Source organism: Trachurus trachurus, assembly GCF_905171665.1.
Source record: "Trachurus trachurus genome assembly, chromosome: 13".
In the NCBI taxonomy this organism is placed as follows: domain Eukaryota; kingdom Metazoa; phylum Chordata; class Actinopteri; order Carangiformes; family Carangidae; genus Trachurus; species Trachurus trachurus.
In genome coordinates this window covers 5,871,544-5,890,475 of record NC_139892.1, presented here as the reverse complement: position 1 = coordinate 5,890,475, position 18,932 = coordinate 5,871,544, and the positions used below count along the sequence as shown (strand labels likewise).

At 42.6% G+C, this 18,932-nt stretch overlaps 1 protein-coding gene across 1 annotated transcript; it reads right to left on the bottom strand.

Moving 5' to 3' along the window:
* Positions 1 to 376: 376 nt before the first annotated feature.
* Positions 377 to 6,007, bottom strand: LOC310995754 (uncharacterized protein; the record flags this gene model as incomplete). The annotated part of the gene is made up of 3 exons (XM_083984879.1): positions 5,706 to 6,007; positions 1,799 to 2,130; positions 377 to 484 (listed from the first exon to the last, which is right to left on the bottom strand). Exons 1-3 carry the CDS (start codon positions 5,881 to 5,883, stop codon positions 377 to 379), a joined length of 618 nt encoding a protein of 205 aa, XP_083841005.1. The 5' UTR covers positions 5,884 to 6,007.
* Positions 6,008 to 18,932: the final 12,925 nt, after the last annotated feature.

Sequence of the window (18,932 nt, the reverse complement as noted above, 5' to 3'; positions counted from 1 at the left end):
GGGGCCGTTTGGCGCACATGGGCAGCCACGCTTCCATCAGTCTGCCCCGGGGCAGCTGTGCCTACACATGTAGCTCACCACCATCGGTGTGAATGGGGTATTAATGAATAATGGTTACTGTTCACGCTTTGGGTATTGGGTATCAATAGAAAAGCACTATATAAATGTAATCCATTATTATTATTATGTTTTTAGCACATTTTAACATTTTGATATGAGTGTTTGACATTATTTTAACCTCTGTCTCTGCCTCAGCTGTATTCCAGACCTGAGTGCTTTCCTTTGTTAATATTCCTAACAATAATAATAATAATAATAATAATGGCTTACATTCATATAGCGCTTTCCATGATACCCAAAGCGCGTACAGTAACCATTATCCATTCATATCATATTCACACTGGTGGTAGTAAACTACGTCTGTAGCCACAGTTGCCCTGGGGTAGACTGACAGAAGCCATTTCGTGCCCAACGGCACCTCCGACTACCACCAAACATCCACACATTCTCACACGGGGCAAGGTGGGCAAGGTGTCTTGCCCAAGGACACTACGACAGCAACTGGGAGAGAGCGGGATTCAAGACAACAATTTTGTTTCCCCGCTAAAACTGCAACCAAATGGCTTCACTTTTAAATTGACTTTTTGAGTGAAAGAAAAGATTTATCTGCTGGGTAAATCTTTCTCCAAAAATAGCACAAAATGGTTTCTCCTGTGTGTGGATTCTCAAGTGCATAAAAAAAATTCCCTTGACATCTATTTTCAAGTCAAATGGCTTCTCTTATGCATGGGCTTTCATAATAAAGACCCATTTTAAAAGTAATTTTTTTTTTTACCACAGATAGCACAGTCAAATGTGTTTTCTCCTGTATGGATTATCATGTGTCTTCTGTAATGCCCTTTTGTGCAAAATTGTTTACCACAGGTAGCACAATCAAATTAACTTACAGTCACTGCGCACTTTATTTTCTACACAGTTACACACATTGCATATTTTTTTTACTTTGCACTAAAATCAACACTGCCAATTCTGTTGTATATACTTTTGTACATTACATTTTATCTATCGCTCTCTCTCTCTATCTAAATGGTTTCTCTCCTGTATGGACTCCCATGTGATTTTTAAGATTATTTTTATGTCTGAATTGTTTACCGCAGGTAGCACATTGAAATGGTTTCTCTCCTACATGGATTCTCATGTGGACTTCAAGATTCCCTCTTCGACTAAATGTTTTACCACAGGTAGCACAGTCAAATGGTTTCTCTCCTGTATGGACTCCAATGTGGCGTTCAAGATTCCCTCTTTGACTAAATGTTTTACCACAGAAAGCACAGTCAAATGGTTTCTTTCCTGTATGGATTCTCATGTGGACTTCAAGACTCCCTCTTTGACGAAATGTTTTACCACAGGAAGCACAGTCAAATGGTTTCTCTCCTGTATGGATTCTCATGTGGACTTCAAGACTCCCTCTTTGACTAAATGTTTTACCACAGGCAGCACAGTCAAATGGTTTCTCTCCTGTATGGATTCTCATGTGGCGTAGAAGATTCTTTCTTTGACTAAATTGTTTACCGCAGGTAGCACAGTCAAATGGTTTCTCTCCTGTATGGACATTCGTGTGGTCTTTAAAATCCCCATTATGTTTAAATGTTTTCCCACTCTCTAAACAGCTCAGAGACTTCTTACCAGTGTCACATCCTTCATCACTTACATGAACAGCTTCACTGTTCAAACCTGATGCAGGTGCTCTGGTTTCTCTCCAGTCATCATCATTGTCTTCAGTCTCAGCAGACGACACTGAGGCCTCATCATCCATATCTGGTTGAAGATCTTCAGGCTGATCTGAGTTCCTGTCTGGTTCAGATCCTCCACAGTCGTCTCCATCGGCCTCTATCTGTTCAGCTGAGCTGCTGGATGGAGGCTCTGCCTCAGTTTGTCTTTGATGAGGTTGTAGGGACTGAGGTTTCTCCTCCTCTTCGTCACTCCTCACATGAACAGAAGTGAGGGGGAACTCTGGAGTGGTCAATAGTTCCTCCTTTTCTTCTTCAATATTGTCTGGGTTCTCCTGATCCGGACTAGTGGTCAACTCAGGAAGATCTTCTGCTTTAATCATCAACAGGTGCTGATCACCTGCAGAAAAAATGAAACACACACACACACACACACACACACACACACACACACACACACACACACACACACACACACACACACACACATCATGAACAACAGTGTCTTCATACTGTCACTCATATAACTGGTGTCTGTATGAACCCCAATTATCTTCTCAGTGGACACCAACAGCATCTCCTACAGCCATTCATCAATCAGTAATCCATAAAGTCACCCTAAAGGCCCACGGGGCTACAGCCGGTTTTGCCATCTCTGTCAACATGGGAATCAAACCCACGATCTTAAGGTCAAGACAGAGCTGATCAGACAGACACATGATCATCTTTCTATAAGCACTGATATGGAGGAGGTTACCTCTGTGTGTGTGTGTGTGTGTGTGTGTGTGTGTGTGTGTGTGTGTGTGTGTGTGTGTGTGTGTGTGTGTCATCACATGAAGCTGGTTCTAGAGTCTCTGTGTGTGTGTGTGTGACTATGAGCTGCATCCTGTGTCAGTCTGATTTAGCTGTGTCTGTGTTTATAAACATTTAAACGAGCGCCAGGTGGATTGTTTATGAAGTTAACGAGCTCTGGCCTGAGAATCACAGAGGTTACCACGGCAATAGGGGCCCCCCCAGGCTGAGACAGACAGAAACGTGGAGAAAAAGAGCGATTTTCTGCCTCTGCACTGGTCTCACATTTAGGCTTAGCGTGAGAAAACGGTAACTCCTATTAGAACAAAACACAGATCACATTGCTCTAAGGACTTACTGAAAATTTTGGTACGATTTGGTGTTTCTACAGTAAATATTTTGGAGAGGATGGCAGTTTTAAAACATCAGGCCGTTCTGCTTCTCTCAGAAAATATTTGTATTGGAGTCAATGTGGAGCAGAGACAGACGTGGCCGCACTAAGAGGCTCCGAGTTTAAATTCTGTAAGTCTCTCTGATATTTTGAGCAGATGATGAGTGACAGAACAAGTTTGTCTACAAATTCTGAAAAAATTATGTATGTGTGTGGAGTGTAAATTGTGGCCGTTTGGAGTTTGGAAAGAGAAAAAATCTGGAGTTTTTCTGGCATCTCTCCCACTCTAACCGATGATGTCACGCACTCTGACACTAACATTCCGTGCAATACACAACCATTATAATCTCAGAATTTCTCCAAAAATGATCATGGTCATTGAACAGGGATTGATCAAAAACTATATGACCTATCAAAACATGGAGTAATACACCAATACACAAGACTTGTGTCTACTGTTTAAAGTTTAAATGGTGTCTCTAGGTGAAAGTATGCCTGAGCAGTAGACGTTTGTTAAACTCCGATGATTGGTCTTTTTCGCTCTTTTTTTTCCGCCCGTCCCATTGACTTCAATGCAAAAATTTTGCGCAGTTTTTCGCGACTTACGTCGCGAAAAATTCGTAAACTGTTGAGAAAAGTAACCCGGTAAAAAAGTAACCCGGGCACTGGTCCCTGGTCCCTGCAGCTATTTCATAGCTGTTGGGACCAGTGCCTGGTGCGATTGCCCGTGGCCCTAATTACAAGTATGATCAATACTATTGTTACTCTTTAGAAGAACGTCAAGTTTATTTACACTGCCCGTCCAAAAAAAAGTCACACACACTAATATTTGCTGTGGTCAATTGCCATAATCATGATAGTCATAGCAGGAGTTGCGTTGCCTTTATTTGTCGGTGTCAGCTGCTCAGAGCTACACCACGGAGGCTAATGGGATTTCTTGGTTTCCCTCATCAAACTCATCAAATACACAATCCAACGACTCCAAAATGCTCTGGTGGACAAGTTGTGACCTGCACATTCACCACGCTATGAGATAATAACAGAACCTTACGAGACAGAGTTGTTTTAGAGGGAAATCCATGCAAAACCACTGATGCGCGTTGCCTTCAGGGACAGTTTTTCATCAAGCAGTCTCTGTATTTACCTCTAAAACTGTTGATGTTGGTGATTCCTCACTGTGGCTGACACTCACTTGAACTGCCTGTTGTTGTTTATGTGATAGCTGTGATCTGTTGTATGTGTGACGATTGCATGTATAGTAATGTTTTTCATTTTTCTACACCTACTGCAATCAAATTGCCCAAGTTGGGACAAATAAAATTACTTGACTTGACTTGAAAACAACTCTGTCTGGTGACGTTCTGTTATTATCTCATTGCGTGGTGAATGTGCAGGTCACAAGAAACACATTGCTCAGGACACATTCCATAAAACAGGCAAGACACATACAAGACACATTTCATAAAACAAAGAATATAGACTACTAAACAACTAATCTAACATCTTTATATGCTCGTAAATGTAGGAGGCTATGTGCATGCCTTTCTCTCTTTTAACATTTATTCTGTTTGAATATAAACTGTCACCCTTCACAAATGAAGTTCCTATAACGTTCTTCAAATTTGAATGGGCTCTTTGCACAGCTCCACTTCCTGAACTTCCTGAACTTAATGCTGCTCCTTCATTTCCTGTCTTACATTATTGGACAACCTGATTAATCCAGGTGTGTCTGACCATTGTGACTCCTCACACACCTCGATTAATCAGTTTTAAGACAGGAAATGAAGGAGCAACACAGAAAGTAGTGGAGCTGTGCAAAGAGCCAATGGGCTCTATGCACAGCTCCACCACTTCCTGAATTTAAGGCAGGTCCTTCATTTCCTGTCTTACATTATTGGACAAACTGATTAATCCAGGTGTGTCTGACCATTGTGACTACTCAGACACACATGGATTAATCACTGTGTCCAATAATGAAAGACAGGAAATGAAGGAGCAGCATTAAGTTCAGGAAATGAAGTGGAGCTGTGCAAAGAGCCCATTGAGCTGAATTGAGTTGAGGGTCATATAGGTCCCAGGCCTACCACACAAGCTTAAATAATGTTCAAAACATACTCTGTAGTTTGTGGTTTAAAATTAATATTCTAAGAATGAAAATGAAAACACTCTCACCTCGCAAATAGTAGGCTACACTCATCATCCTCTTCCCACTCGCTACTTCTCTCTTGTACCTGAACCGCTCACACTACTTCCCTTTTACCTCTCTAGCGTTAGTAGTCCTCTTTTTTTGCTGCAGCAAACCACAGATTACTTTTCATATTGTTAGGAATAGGGATGTAAACATAAGGGTACTACTAATCCCTGGATGACTCAGGGAACAGCGTTATTGGGGCTTTGACAAGCCCTGATAGGAGGTATTCCTCCAGGCTTAGAAAACACTGGTGGGATAGCCTGCTTATGAATTATGTGGAGAATTGATTCTCTGTCTGTGTGTATGTCTTTTTCTCTCTCTCCTTCTTAAATCTGTTTTATCATGTCTGTTGTTGTTGATATGGACAGCTTGTTGTGTCTGCAATAAAGATTAATAATAATAATAATAATAATATTAGCCTAAATGAATGGTCAGTTAATCTACCTTTTTCCAGGGGAATTTTTCTGTGAAATGTTAACAAGCAACATTGTAGACAGCCTTATAAAAGCTAAAAGATTAATGCAGTAGGCTACAACATGTCCTCTTTCTCTACAAACCGAGACTAGCATGATGTTAATGGATTTAAACCTGAATCACCAACCTGTTTTGTGCTGCAGGAGAACATCCAGCAGGTTCCTCTGCCGCTCGATCTCCTGTCTGAAGCCCGAAGCCTCCGCCTCGTAGCCGGCTACGACTCTGTCCACGGCCGCTAAGATTTCCTGGGAGGCGGCGGTGAGTCTCTCGGTGACGAATCCTCTCAGAAACTCAGACTCAGACATTTTACTCAAACTCTCGGTTGCTCCCGCCCAACAACAACAACTAGGCTGTATTAATGTTTCCCTACAACCAGAGAATTTCTAATACTGAGTCGTAGACTGACTGACTCTGCCCAGACGCGACTCTTCTCCTTCCTCTGTTGGATTTGAATGGCGGCTGGTGTCCAGTTCTTCTCTTCAGGTTTATGGCAGCTTGCTTCCCATTTCCAGGGAGCGTTACCGCCTCCTACTGAGCAGGAGTTTCAGACTAGAGTTCAACATTCTTCCAAGAATAAACACACCAAGAGAAAAATGAGAAAAGAGAAAAATAAACACAACTATCATACTAAACGTATCCTCATTAACCCGGTGTTTTTTTTTTTTTTTTTTACGGGGAACTGCCCATTGGTTCGACCCATAGACTGTAAAAAGAAGGTTCGACCTCCCGTTACTCCGACAAAATCAACCACAAGTCGGACCAGTGGGTGGTCCCGTTAGTTCGGACTGTCATCGCTACTTTCTGACAAGCTCTTCCATTGATAGGAGCATGCAGCTCTCTCTCTCTCTCTCTCTCTCTCTCTGTGTGAGAGAGCAAAATGTAACTCCCACCACAGGTAAGTAATTAGCAAATGATAACAGTCCAAGGAATAAAATTAAACAGTTTTATTACAGGGTTCTGCTTGACAGGTTATAGGCCCCCCACCGAGCATTTTCCGGTCTAAAAGACGTCTAATAGACGTCTAAATGGTCCCTAGACGTCTAGGCTAAAATCGGTCTACCACTGGTATAAAAGTGAAAGTTTTTTAGACGTCTAAGTTTATACTAGCCGTCTAATAGACGTCTAAAAGACGACTACGTCTAGACATCTTGTCTAATCATAGACGTTTAAATAACCGCTAATAGACGTCTATTTATAGACGTCTAAATTTAGACGTTTGCCAGACGTCTATTTTTATACCAAATGTATACGCCTCGTCTAACCTTAGACGTTTAAATAACCGCTAATATACGTCTATTTATAGACTAATTTTAGACGTTTACTTTTATACCATATTTAAAGCCCATTACAAAATCTAGACATCAATTAAACATACTATTATATGGATATTCTAATAAATCTAGATATTTAAGTCATGTAATTACAATCTATCAAATTATTAACAAGAACCCTATATTAAAAAGGACATTAAAGTTGTCAAAATGCATCATGACCAAATTTAACCTGTGATCCTTACCTTGATGTAGTTGCAGTATGTTATGACAATCTATTCACATTATGTGTTTTTTTGGTCTTTTAAATAGGTTTCAGTAACACTAATGTCATGCTTATTTTACCACTGGATATAAATATATCTCTTGATGGGAACATTAACCAAACTATCCTACTGTAATCTCAATCAACCTACATTTTTAAAACAAATTCCAACCATCACAAACATATGAAAGTGCAATATAAATATTTTTAATTCCTTTACAAAACAGAAAATACAAAACATGGAGGGAGGGAACAAGTGGATCAAGAAGAAGGAAGAAGGAAGGATGAAGGGAAGGAAGGAAAGAACCAAGGATGGAGGAAGTGAACAGATTGGGTCAATTTGAGTCAGAACAGAACAGGAGGGTTAAAAACATTAGAAATTTGAAAAGAACACCCTTCAACTGTGAACAAAAAGACAAACAACTACACACTCTTGTAGCCCCCTCCACCGCTGCGAGCTGGGGCCTGCTTAAAATGTAGCCCCGTTGCTGAGGCAATGAGGTCATCTGTGGCATCCTTAAAGGACTTTCGTACAGCTTCTGCAAACAAAGCAATAAAATAAATGAAGAGAAATTGCAAGTGTGGTTGCCCATTGTTTTACGTGATGTCACAGAGATACTATCCAATAACAAAAGGTACATGGTTTCAAAGGACTTGACTCAATGGGCATTGGTCACCACCCATTTGAGACTTGGGGCTCTAGTTTCATAAACCAGGCGCAGTCGCGCCAACGGGGTGTGTCTAGGAGCACTTTACAAGTTTGGTGCACGGCGCAGCTCGGCACAGGCACTCCTCCCGTCCCTCTACTCCTACCGGCGCAAATGGCAAAGGAGAGGGTGCAAGCCCGTTCTTCACCAATCAAATGAGCTCCTCTCCTCACCTTTAAATGCGCCACGAGTGATGCGCACTGCAATTTTGTCATTTCGACATGGACGAGACTAGATGGAGCCAGTGGCGGAGCATATCAGATATAAACAAGTGCAATCAGTTGTCAGAGAGAGAGCAGCCTCGTTTGGTGATAAGAAGAACAAGTTCTCTAGTGTAGGACATGAGGAGAAAAAATATGCCCCCCCCCCCCTCCCTCACCGTGCGATTGGGGAAAGGAAAAAAAAAACTCCCTAGTCGACACGGCAGCTCTACGTCGCGCACAACCACAACAACAGCTACAACTTCCTCCTACAAATGCACGACGGAGTACGTGCAGACCGCAGTGGACGACTCCTCAGTCCATGAGTTTCATGTCTCAGACCAGATCATGTAAATCCAACTGCAGAAATATCCGGGGGACGGGAGCGTCGCCGTAACTGTAGTAACTCACACACACAGACGCATACACATGTCTGGAGAGGAGCAGCCTCTCTGTTTTCCAAAACTACAGAGTGGCCCGCGTTAATGTGCCGTTAAAATCATTTTTGTGTCAACACGTTAATAACGCTGAGAGGACAGCTGAAGAAAGACACAGGGGCGTGGAGAGAAGTGTTCTACCGAGCGATTCAGTGACTGTAAGCAGCCTAACACTGCTACATTACAATTTTCTATTGAATTTTTGCGATTCGGAGTTTGGTTTTCCGCGTTCCGAGTGCAATTAAACGCAGCAAGCGCCGGGCCGGCTTGGATCATAACATAGACAAATTCTGCATTTGCCCCACGGACACTACACTGTTTGCTATTTTCTTTGTAAATTTATTTATGGCTCCCCCGACCAATCTTTTGCATATTTCAGCTTATTTTATGCTATTACTGCTGTATTTGCGATAATGCTCCTTTAAACCCCTGTAACCACTGTGCACAGATCACATCAATATAAAAAAATAGTAATGGGGATGAAACCAGAAGTAGCTGTGCGTAAAGGACGCATCGCAGAGCGTCTCTCTCTCTTTTTTTCCGGAGATGAGCAATGCCGAATATATATTCACTCTCTGATGCTGTTTGTGGTTGGCTGAGAGAGATGTTAACTTGTTATTTTGCATCACGTTTTAATCTGTGTTAAATCAGGCAGGTTGAGTTCCATTACACATGCCAACTGCCTTTGATCTGACATCAGATGTGACGGGACAATCTATATAGATATAGATGTATGTGCTGATTAAGATGATTGCATTGAATAGTGACAATTGCAATTGCATTAAAATGTGCCTGAATCTGTGGAAACCTGCCTGTGAGGTCTTGGTGACGTGTGCACTCTGCGCCTGTCAGCCAAACTACCACTGCACTGCCTTGCGCCGAGAGTAGACCTGGTTTTAGTTGGCAAACATTCAGCGCACCGTCGGCGCTGCTCTTTGGCACGAAACTGTCACTGCGCCAAGCTGAATGAGACTCCTCCCCCTGCTGCGCCGCCACACCCATCTCTGCACACCTCTGTCTACCAAACTGCAAACTAAGCGCGTGCTGCACTGCGCTGGACAAAACTTGCACTGCGCAGTAAGTCTGTAAAGATTAATAAATTAATAAATAAAGCCTGACTATAACTGTATTATGGTTCCCTTTCATGAAACACACCAATTAAGTTTCATAATTGTCAGTATTACAGAGATTACCTAGTACAGTCCAGACACATTGTTGTTTGTTAATGTCATGTCAGTCACACATGTTTAACATGAAGCAATTTCCAAATAACTAGCAGACAGTTTTTCTATTTACCTGTGACCACAGAGTAGAAGGCAGTCTGTGTGAAGGCCCTCTTCTTTTGCTTCCCACCTCCAACATATTAAATTGTGTCATGATGCTGTTCATGAAGAGTCTGCAACAGATAAAAAATGAAGACAATTGTTAACAGTAAACTTATATAACTTGTAACTTGTAACCACCCACTATTATGTTGTCTGTTCTACAGATATTAAACTTCTATGTGTAATCATACCTGTCCATGATTTTGTTCATGCAGGTCTTCAAATCCTTTCCTCCAATATGAGACAGTTTTGCAATCTGTATGATATTACAAATTATCAACATTGTGAAAAACATGGAATTACTTAAGGAAACGCTTTTCAAAGTTGAATTCAGGGACTCTGTTCCTTTAGGTAAGGAAAATGTGACCCTTACAAGTCTGTAACTGGGAGTTTATGAAATCAAATAGACACTGGAAATAGTGCTGCTAGCTATATTTTAATCAATTTTGGGCTTATATTTTCAGGTAGTAAGTATTATGCATCATATGACTCAAGAAAATCTGCTATTGCATGTGCTACTAATGTGCTACTGTGTAAAGTCTCATTTAAACCTTACTTTTGGCTGAGCATGCCATATTTCACAAACAAACAAATCGTTTTTGCAATGATGCTTGTACTAGCAGGCAAGCCATAGCTAGCGAGCTAGCAGGGCAGGCCAGCCATAGCTAGCATATCAAGCATATCGTCGGCATTTTGCAAACGGATGGATGACAATTAAATGAACAAACATTGCAGGAAAAAGCAGCATTTCAATAACGTAACCTTGACCACTCACCTATAGGAAGCTCTTCTTCTTTTCGCACACTCTTCTCCGCTCTCGACCGGTGTCGTGCATGGATGTGTTGTAGTGCTAGAAGCACAGACGGCCAGAAGTCGTTTTTGAACTTCCCGAAACTGATTTCCGGTCCACAAGACAACTTCCAGCGTGTTGCTGCCTCCTAGTGGGGAGGGGAGGGATCATAGAGGGATCTGCTGACAGTATCTCCATATCCATATCCTACTGTCCTGATCGCCTATAGTGCAAATTGCCATTTTATTTTACTGTTCACCAATAATTATTTTTTCAAAGGAATTATTTGCATTAATGCTCAATAAACTTAATTGCAAACTGCCTATATCTATATAGGTTAATAGTGATATCTAAATATTTCTAAACATGGTTGGCATAATCTTATGCTTAAAAAAGAAAGCATAAGATGTAAACATAACATAAACAACATAAAAAAATAAAGATAACTTAATAGTTTAAACCTGGTCTAAATCTAGATGCTGATTAAACGTCTAAATCAAGGCTAAATCTAAACTTCACTGTATATTGATCAATGGTCATTCAGATGATTTTAGTACAATATCTGGACACCATTGTGCAACTTACAGTTATTTCTTTGGTCAGTATTCATTATTTAATGTATTTAATTCAATCGTCTAGATTTGGTCTAAAAATAGACGTTGATATGAGGTCTTGATTTAGACGTCTAAATCGAGTCTAAATCTAAACTACACTGTACATTGATCAATGACTGCTGTAAATGTTTTAATCCAACATTTGGCCATCATTTATACAAGTTACAGTTACTTTTTGGACGGTATTCATCATTTAGTGCAATCATCTAGATTTGGTCTAAAAATAGACGTTGATATGAGGTCTTGATTTAGACGTCTAAATAGAGTCTAAATCTAAACTACACTGTACATTGATCAATGACTGTTAAAAATGTTTTAATCCAGCATTTGGCCATCATTTATACAATTTACAGTTGTTTTCTTTGGTCAGTATTCATTATACAATTCAATTGTCTAGATTTGGTCTAAAAATAGACGTTTAAATGAGGTCTTGATTTAGACGTCTAAATCGAGTCTAAATCTAAACTACACTGCACTTTGATCAATGACTGTTATAAATGTTTTAATCCAACATTTGGCCATCATTAATACAATTTACAGTTACTTTTTGGACGGTATTCATCATTTAGTGCAATCATCTAGATTTGGTCTAAAAATAGACGTTGATATGAGGTCCTGATTTAGACGTCTAAATCGAGTCTAAATCTAAACTACACTGTACATTGATAAATGACTGTTAAAAATGTATTAATCCAACATTTGGCCATCATTTATACAACTTACAGTTGTTTTTTTATTTAATATTTAATGATTAGTGGATTAAATTCTATCGTCTAGGTTTGGGCTAAAATATAGACCGATTATAGACGGGCGAATGTTGGTCTAAACTTAGACTAGACGTCTAATAGACGTCTAATGCTCAGTGGGCCACTTGTATCTCTTCAGTTTACGTCATCAATATTACTAGCAAGGCTAGGATTACGTTTTACAAACCACTCTTAACACTGCAAAAGGTTTTACACACTTGGTGAACTAACACACTTAAGGTTTGCACACAACTCAATTTCACTGCAAACATTTTAACCACATCACACCTTATGCCTGCCTTGATGGCTTGACTGAGACTTCACCTGAGACTGAAAACAAGTGGGGGGTTTGCCGCAGAAAATAAACAAACAAATAAACAAACAAAAAGAAAAGAAAAAAAGAAACTAGTCCGCCCAAGGGCAATACCCAGCTCTTTTTGCCCGTTACCGGCTCACTCGCCAGGCGGACTAGACAAAATAATAAACCCAAACTAATAAACAAAACAACGGCAAGAAACAGCTAATAGGCTGCCGATTCTCTGCAGAGACACAAATACAAACCTTCAATACTTTATTACATCCATAAAAATATTTAAGAGTTTACGGCATATATCACAACTTTAAAATACCTGGTCTGCCGAACTTTGCCCATTCACCGGCTACCAGCTACTCACAACCCCAGCAGGGCAACAAGTCTGAAAAATATAAAAAACACAGTTCATATCAAACAATAACATAATGATATAAACCCTCAAAACAGGGCCTCAGCCTACCAGTTCTCCTTGGTTTCCCTGCATGCCCGCATGGAGTGAGGTGTGCACCTGCCTCACTCCTCCGGCCGGAACCAACAACAGACTCTCGTTCCCTCTACAGGTAGGCTTATTTCTATACCGCGCCTTAACTTCCTGCACCTCCCCTTCCCTACTCGGTGCCACCTGCCACATATCACCCCTTCAAAATGCATCGGCGCCCCGACGATGTACTGAATAAAAAATAAGCAACCCAGTACCCCTTGAGCATACAGTGATACTTAACTACACTGATGGATCTCATTTTGACCTTACGGTTTGTGGCAGATGGTAAGGATTTGTGTGTTTGCCTGCAGTACTTCTAGTGGACCTACGGAGGCCCTCAACGACCCCTGCGGTCTCTTCTAATTCCACGTCCTCCTCCTCTTCTCCCATTCCCTCTGGGCAAAAGTCAGATTCTGACATTACGTCCCCGGCCAGCACTCCTGGGGGATTGAAATCTGTCTCTTCCATGTCTCCAGCATCCACCTGTTCATCTCCTGTCTCCTGGCCTGTATCCGTCCTCAGGCCACCCTCAGGCATACCTCTCAGCTCGGTCCGGTGCACCTGACGCACAGGCCCACCTTGGACTGCAGGGGTGACAGAGTAAACAACACCACGATCTGGGGGGCAGTGCACCACCCGATAGGGGGTTGGGTCCCACACATCCTGTATCTTATTACGGCCTTTCACTCCATGATTTCGGACATACACCAGGTCTCCCTCACTTAAAGATGGATCTCTTACTTGAGCCTCCTGCTTCTGGTCTCGATGCTGCCTCCTTGCATCCAACCGCTGACGAACATGGCTGTAAGCCTCCTCCAGCAACTCCTGATGCCTCTGTACCCAGTCTTCCTCCTGCCCCTCCTCCGTCTCGTCCAACTCAGCCCCTAGCAAAAAATCCACCGGCAAACGGGGCTCTCGTCCAAACATAATAAAGTAGGGAGTCATGCCTGTGGACTGATGTACGGTGGTGTTATATGCATAGGTTACCTGAGGGAGATGTTGTGGCCAGTATCTCTTTTGATCCGGGGGCAACGTGCGAAGTAGATCATGTAACGTACGGTTAAACCGCTCACACTGACCGTTCCCCTGAGGATGATATGGAGTAGTACGACTTTTCCGGATCTTATAGACCTTGCATAACTGCCGGATCAAATTACTCTCAAAATTCCTCCCCTGATCTGAATGGATACGGTCAGGTGGACCAAACAACTGGAACCAGTGCTTCACCAGAACATCTGCAACTGTACTGGCTCGTTGATCCTTGGTGGGAATAGCCTGGGTGTATTTAGAAAACACATCTGTTAAGACCAATACATTCTCTCTTCCATTTGAGGCAGGTTCCAAGACAGTGAAATCTATTGCCAGGATCTCATGAGGCCGTGAAGCCTGCAGACTGCCCATAAAAGGCTTAACTTTCGGCTGTATAGCTTTAGCCAAAACACATCTTCCACACTGTTGACACCATTTCTCTACATCTCTGTACATATTGGGCCAGTAGCAACGAGAACGCACCAATTGCAAAGTACGCTCCACCCCCTGATGCCCATGATTGTCATGCAAATGGGTGAGAACATCTTTCTGCAGACACTGAGGCAATACAGGCTGATAGGTCTCCCTACCCCCATCTGGAGAATTAAAGCTGCGGTAGAGTACCTTTTCCTCCTCCCTCAAACGTCCCCACTGACGGGCAAGCTCCTTGGTCCCTGGGCCAAACCTCTCCCTCTCCCTTGAACCAGGTGGCGTAGCTTTTCTCCAGTACTCCAGAAATGGCCCAATAACTGGGTCTTGTTCTTGTAATGTGGCTAGATTCTCCTTGGAGCAACCTGGGAGGACAGAGATATCAGATTGAATACACAGAGCCCCCCCTTCACACTCCTGTTCTTCTTCAGCCTCTCTATATTGGCGAGACAAGGCGTCAGCATTCCCATTTCGAGCCCCTGGACGATACTTTAAGGTAAGATTAAAGGGTGCTAACTGGGCTGCCCATCGTTGCTCCACTGCACCAAGCTTGGCTGTATCTAAGTGGCGAAGTGGATTATTATCAGTATATACAGTGCAGGCGCCCCCCAACAAATATTCTCTGAACTTTTCTGATACTGCCCACTTAAGCGCCAGGAATTCTAGTTTCATAGAACTATAGTTCTGCATGTTTCTTTCAGTGGGCCTGAGCGCCCGGCTAGCGTATGCAACCGGCCTAAGCTTCCCTCCATGTTCCTGTGACAGAACCGCCCCTAGACCTGCATGGCTTGCATCTATCTCTAACACAAAGGGTCTTTGAAAATCTGCATACGCCAGGACAGGTGCAGAGACTAACGCTTTCTTCAACTGGCAGAACTTCTCTTCACACTCTGCAGTCCAGACTGGGCCTAGAGCCCTCCTGGGGGTCTTACCCTTTTTAACACCTGGGCTCAGTTGTGCCACCACATGGTGCAAAGGCGCAGCCATCTTTGCAAACCCTGCTATGAAGCGCCTATAATAACTGGCAAACCCCAGAAAAGATCTGAGCTCAGCCAGGTTAGTGGGGGTCTTCCAGTCTCTCACCACTGCTACCTTGTCCGGATCTGTTGCCACACCTTCAGCTGACACAACATGTCCCAGGTATTTCACTTGTCTCTGAAAGAAATGGCACTTAGAGAATTTAACTTTGAGCCCTTGCTCTTGTAGCCGGGAGAACACTTCCTCCAGTCTTTCCAGGTGCTGTTGGATCGAGGTAGAAAACACAACAACATCATCAAGATACAACAGAACAGACTGATAACGACAGTCTCCAAACATGCGTTCCATGAGGCGCTGAAACGTACTGGGGGCGTTGCACAGTCCAAATGGCATTCTGTTAAACTCAAATAATCCAAATGGCGTACAAAATGCTGTTTTTGCCCTATCTTTTTCAGCCATTTCAACTTGATTGTAGCCACTGGCTAAATCCAATGTAGAAAACCACTTGGCTCCCACCAGTCCATCCAGCGACTCTTCAATCCGTGGCAAAGGGAAAGCATCTTTCCTGGTTTTAGCATTCAGGCGGCGATAGTCGACACACAATCTAATTCCTCCATCCTTCTTTTGCACCAATACGATGGGAGATGCATATGGACTGTTGCTTTCTTTGATGATTTGACTGTCCAAGAGTTGTTTTATATGGGCTCTCACCATGTCATACTGGGAAGGGAGGATGCGGCGATATGGTTGGCGTACAGGAGTATCATCTAATAAGGGGATCTCGTGTTGAATGAGATTAGTGCAACCTAAATCAGACTCGTCCTTTGCAAACAAACAGTGATATTTATTAAGCAAGGCTGCCGCTTGTTGTTGCTCAACTCCATCCAGCCCTTCAAAAAGAGGCACCTCCCAACTGTCCCCTCCCCTAGCCTCAGCTCCCCGGTGAGATACAGATGCTGCACATTCATTGCTACTGACACCTCCACAGAACTCAACTTGAGAGGTATGTTCAGATAGTATAGTTGCCATGCTCACTGTAGCTATAACTCTGCGAGGAATCAGCCAAACATCAGAATTGCCAACATTAGTAACTGGTACATGCATCTCTCCTCTTTCAGATGCCACTAATGCTGATGAGACTAACAGACCCTCTGGAAGTGCGCCCTCTTCTGGTTGTAAGGGCGCTACAAGAAACTCCATGTTCCACTGTGAGGGGACCTTGGGACATGTCACCGGAACCATATTTAATGTGCCTGCTGCTACACAAAGTGGACTCTTACCTTTCACACGTACTTTGAAAGGCTCGGGGGAGTTGGCTATCGTCTCCTCCACTTGGCAGTGTCTCAGGGCACGTCTCCATTCTGGGGCCTCTGCTACAGTGGGATCCTCAAAGAGGCTGGGGCCATACTGCACAAACAACTCATAGTAAAAACCCTTTATGACATTCATTCCCAGTAATCCTGGGATCTGCATTTTCTTATACTGCATATGTGGATCATCTGGATCTTTCACTACCAGGACCCCCCTGTGTGCAACACATTTTCCCAGTATAGTGATGTCCAACTCCAAGTAGCCACAGTATGGCAGCTCTAGGCCATTTCCTGCTCTAAGGTCTAACCATGCACAATCATGTAGTTGAGAATCTGTAAGATGACCAAAATGTTTCTTAAAAAAACTCTCAGTGATTGTTGTAACCATAGACCCAGTATCTAACAATGATGGAACCACAATTCCCCCCATTTTAACTTCCACTACTGGGCACTTTCCCACCAATGTAGACATAACTGCTGGATCTGGTTTTACGCCAAGGTTTGTCTCTAGGTTTGTATGGCTCTGTTCAGTGGCAGGCTCCTCTTCTTTGACCTGGGGTGCTCTTCTGTCAGGCTGAGTAGTTTTGGGGAAAGTTGCAGTACAATAACGTGCTATGTGGCCCCTTTGATCACAGCGAAAACACCTCGGCCTTCCATCAGACTGTCTCTTACTTTTAAATTGAGGTTGTGATGCAACCTCCTGGTTTGAGGGTGTGAGTGCTTTTAAAAGTAGATCTAATTGCTTCTGTTGGGCTTCAATAAGGGCTTTCAGTTCAGAATAACTTGATTTATTATCAATTGCTTCACAGGACGCCTGTGCCTGGACTTCATTAGAGAGCAAAGAAGAATGACTATCTTTTTGCTTAAATGACTGCCCTTCACACTGCATTGTCCACTGAACAGCCTCCCTGCGTACATCTCGGATTGTCCACCGGGGGTGCACACGAACTTTGTCTCTTAATCTTATGCCCAGATTCTGATCCCTAACACCCTCACAAAATTGATCACGTAGCTCTCTTTCAGCTTTAGGTTTAGCTTGCTCATCTGATTCCACAATTTGATCCATTAAAGACATGAGGGCATGGGAATAGTCTAGCAATGACTCTCGCTCACGTTGTTTACGGTTAAAAAACCTGCGCTGGAGGGAGATTAATGAGTGTGAGCATCCATATACTTCTCTCAAAACTTTAAGTATACCATTAACCGTCTCCCTCTCCTGTTTAGGCAGATATTTAACTTCTATGCGGGCAGCCCCTTCTAAATGATTATACACACACAGAGCTTTTTCTTTTTCGGAAGATTTTAACTGTATATGATTCTCAATGATTTCAATCCATTCTTCCAGAGTAGGAGAGTCAACCTTCTCCGCATCACCAGAAAACTTTGGTACCTTCTCACTCTGCTGAATGTAAACCACCCGTGTCCCCCCCTCAGTCTCAGCAGCAGTTGATTCAACATTGTCCATAGAGCTACTCGAAGATCCAGGTGGGGAAGTGGAAGAAGAGAGTCTTTGCAGCTGCTGCTCCAGCTCCTGCATGCGCAGTTCCATTGCTTCCTTCTGTGCCTCGTCCATGACCTGATGGAGCTGAGAAGACAAAACCTTGGATGCTCTCAACCACGTGGTCCTGACCCACTAGCTGTTCTTGCCGTTGTAAAAAAAACAAAACAGAACTAAAACTGCATTTTACCCCCAAAATAAATCATTAATGTTCTGCTAATCCTGCCGACAACGCCAAAATGTAACTCCCACCACAGGTAAGTAATTAGCAAATGATAACAGTCCAAGGAATAAAATTAAACAGTTTTATTACAGGGTTCTGCTTGACAGGTTATAGGCCCACTTGTATCTCTTCAGTTTACGTCATCAATATTACTAGCAAGGCTAGGATTACGTTTTACAAACCACTCTTAACACTGCAAAAGGTTTTACACACTTGGTGAACTAACACACTTAAGGTTTGCACACAACTCAATTTCACTGCAAACATTTTAACCACATCACACCTTATGCCTGCCTTGATGGCTTGACTGAGACTTCACCTGAGACTGAAAACAAGTGGGGGGTTTGCCGCAGAAAATAAACAAACAAATAAACAAACAAAAAGAAAAGAAAAAAAGAAACTAGTCCGCCCAAGGGCAATACCCAGCTCTTTTTGCCCGTTACCGGCTCACTCGCCAGGCGGACTAGACAAAATAATAAACCCAAACTAATAAACAAAACAACGGCAAGAAACAGCTAATAGGCTGCCGATTCTCTGCAGAGACACAAATACAAACCTTCAATACTTTATTACATCCATAAAAATATTTAAGAGTTTACGGCATATATCACAACTTTAAAATACCTGGTCTGCCGAACTTTGCCCATTCACCGGCTACCAGCTACTCACAACCCCAGCAGGGCAACAAGTCTGAAAAATATAAAAAACACAGTTCATATCAAACAATAACATAATGAT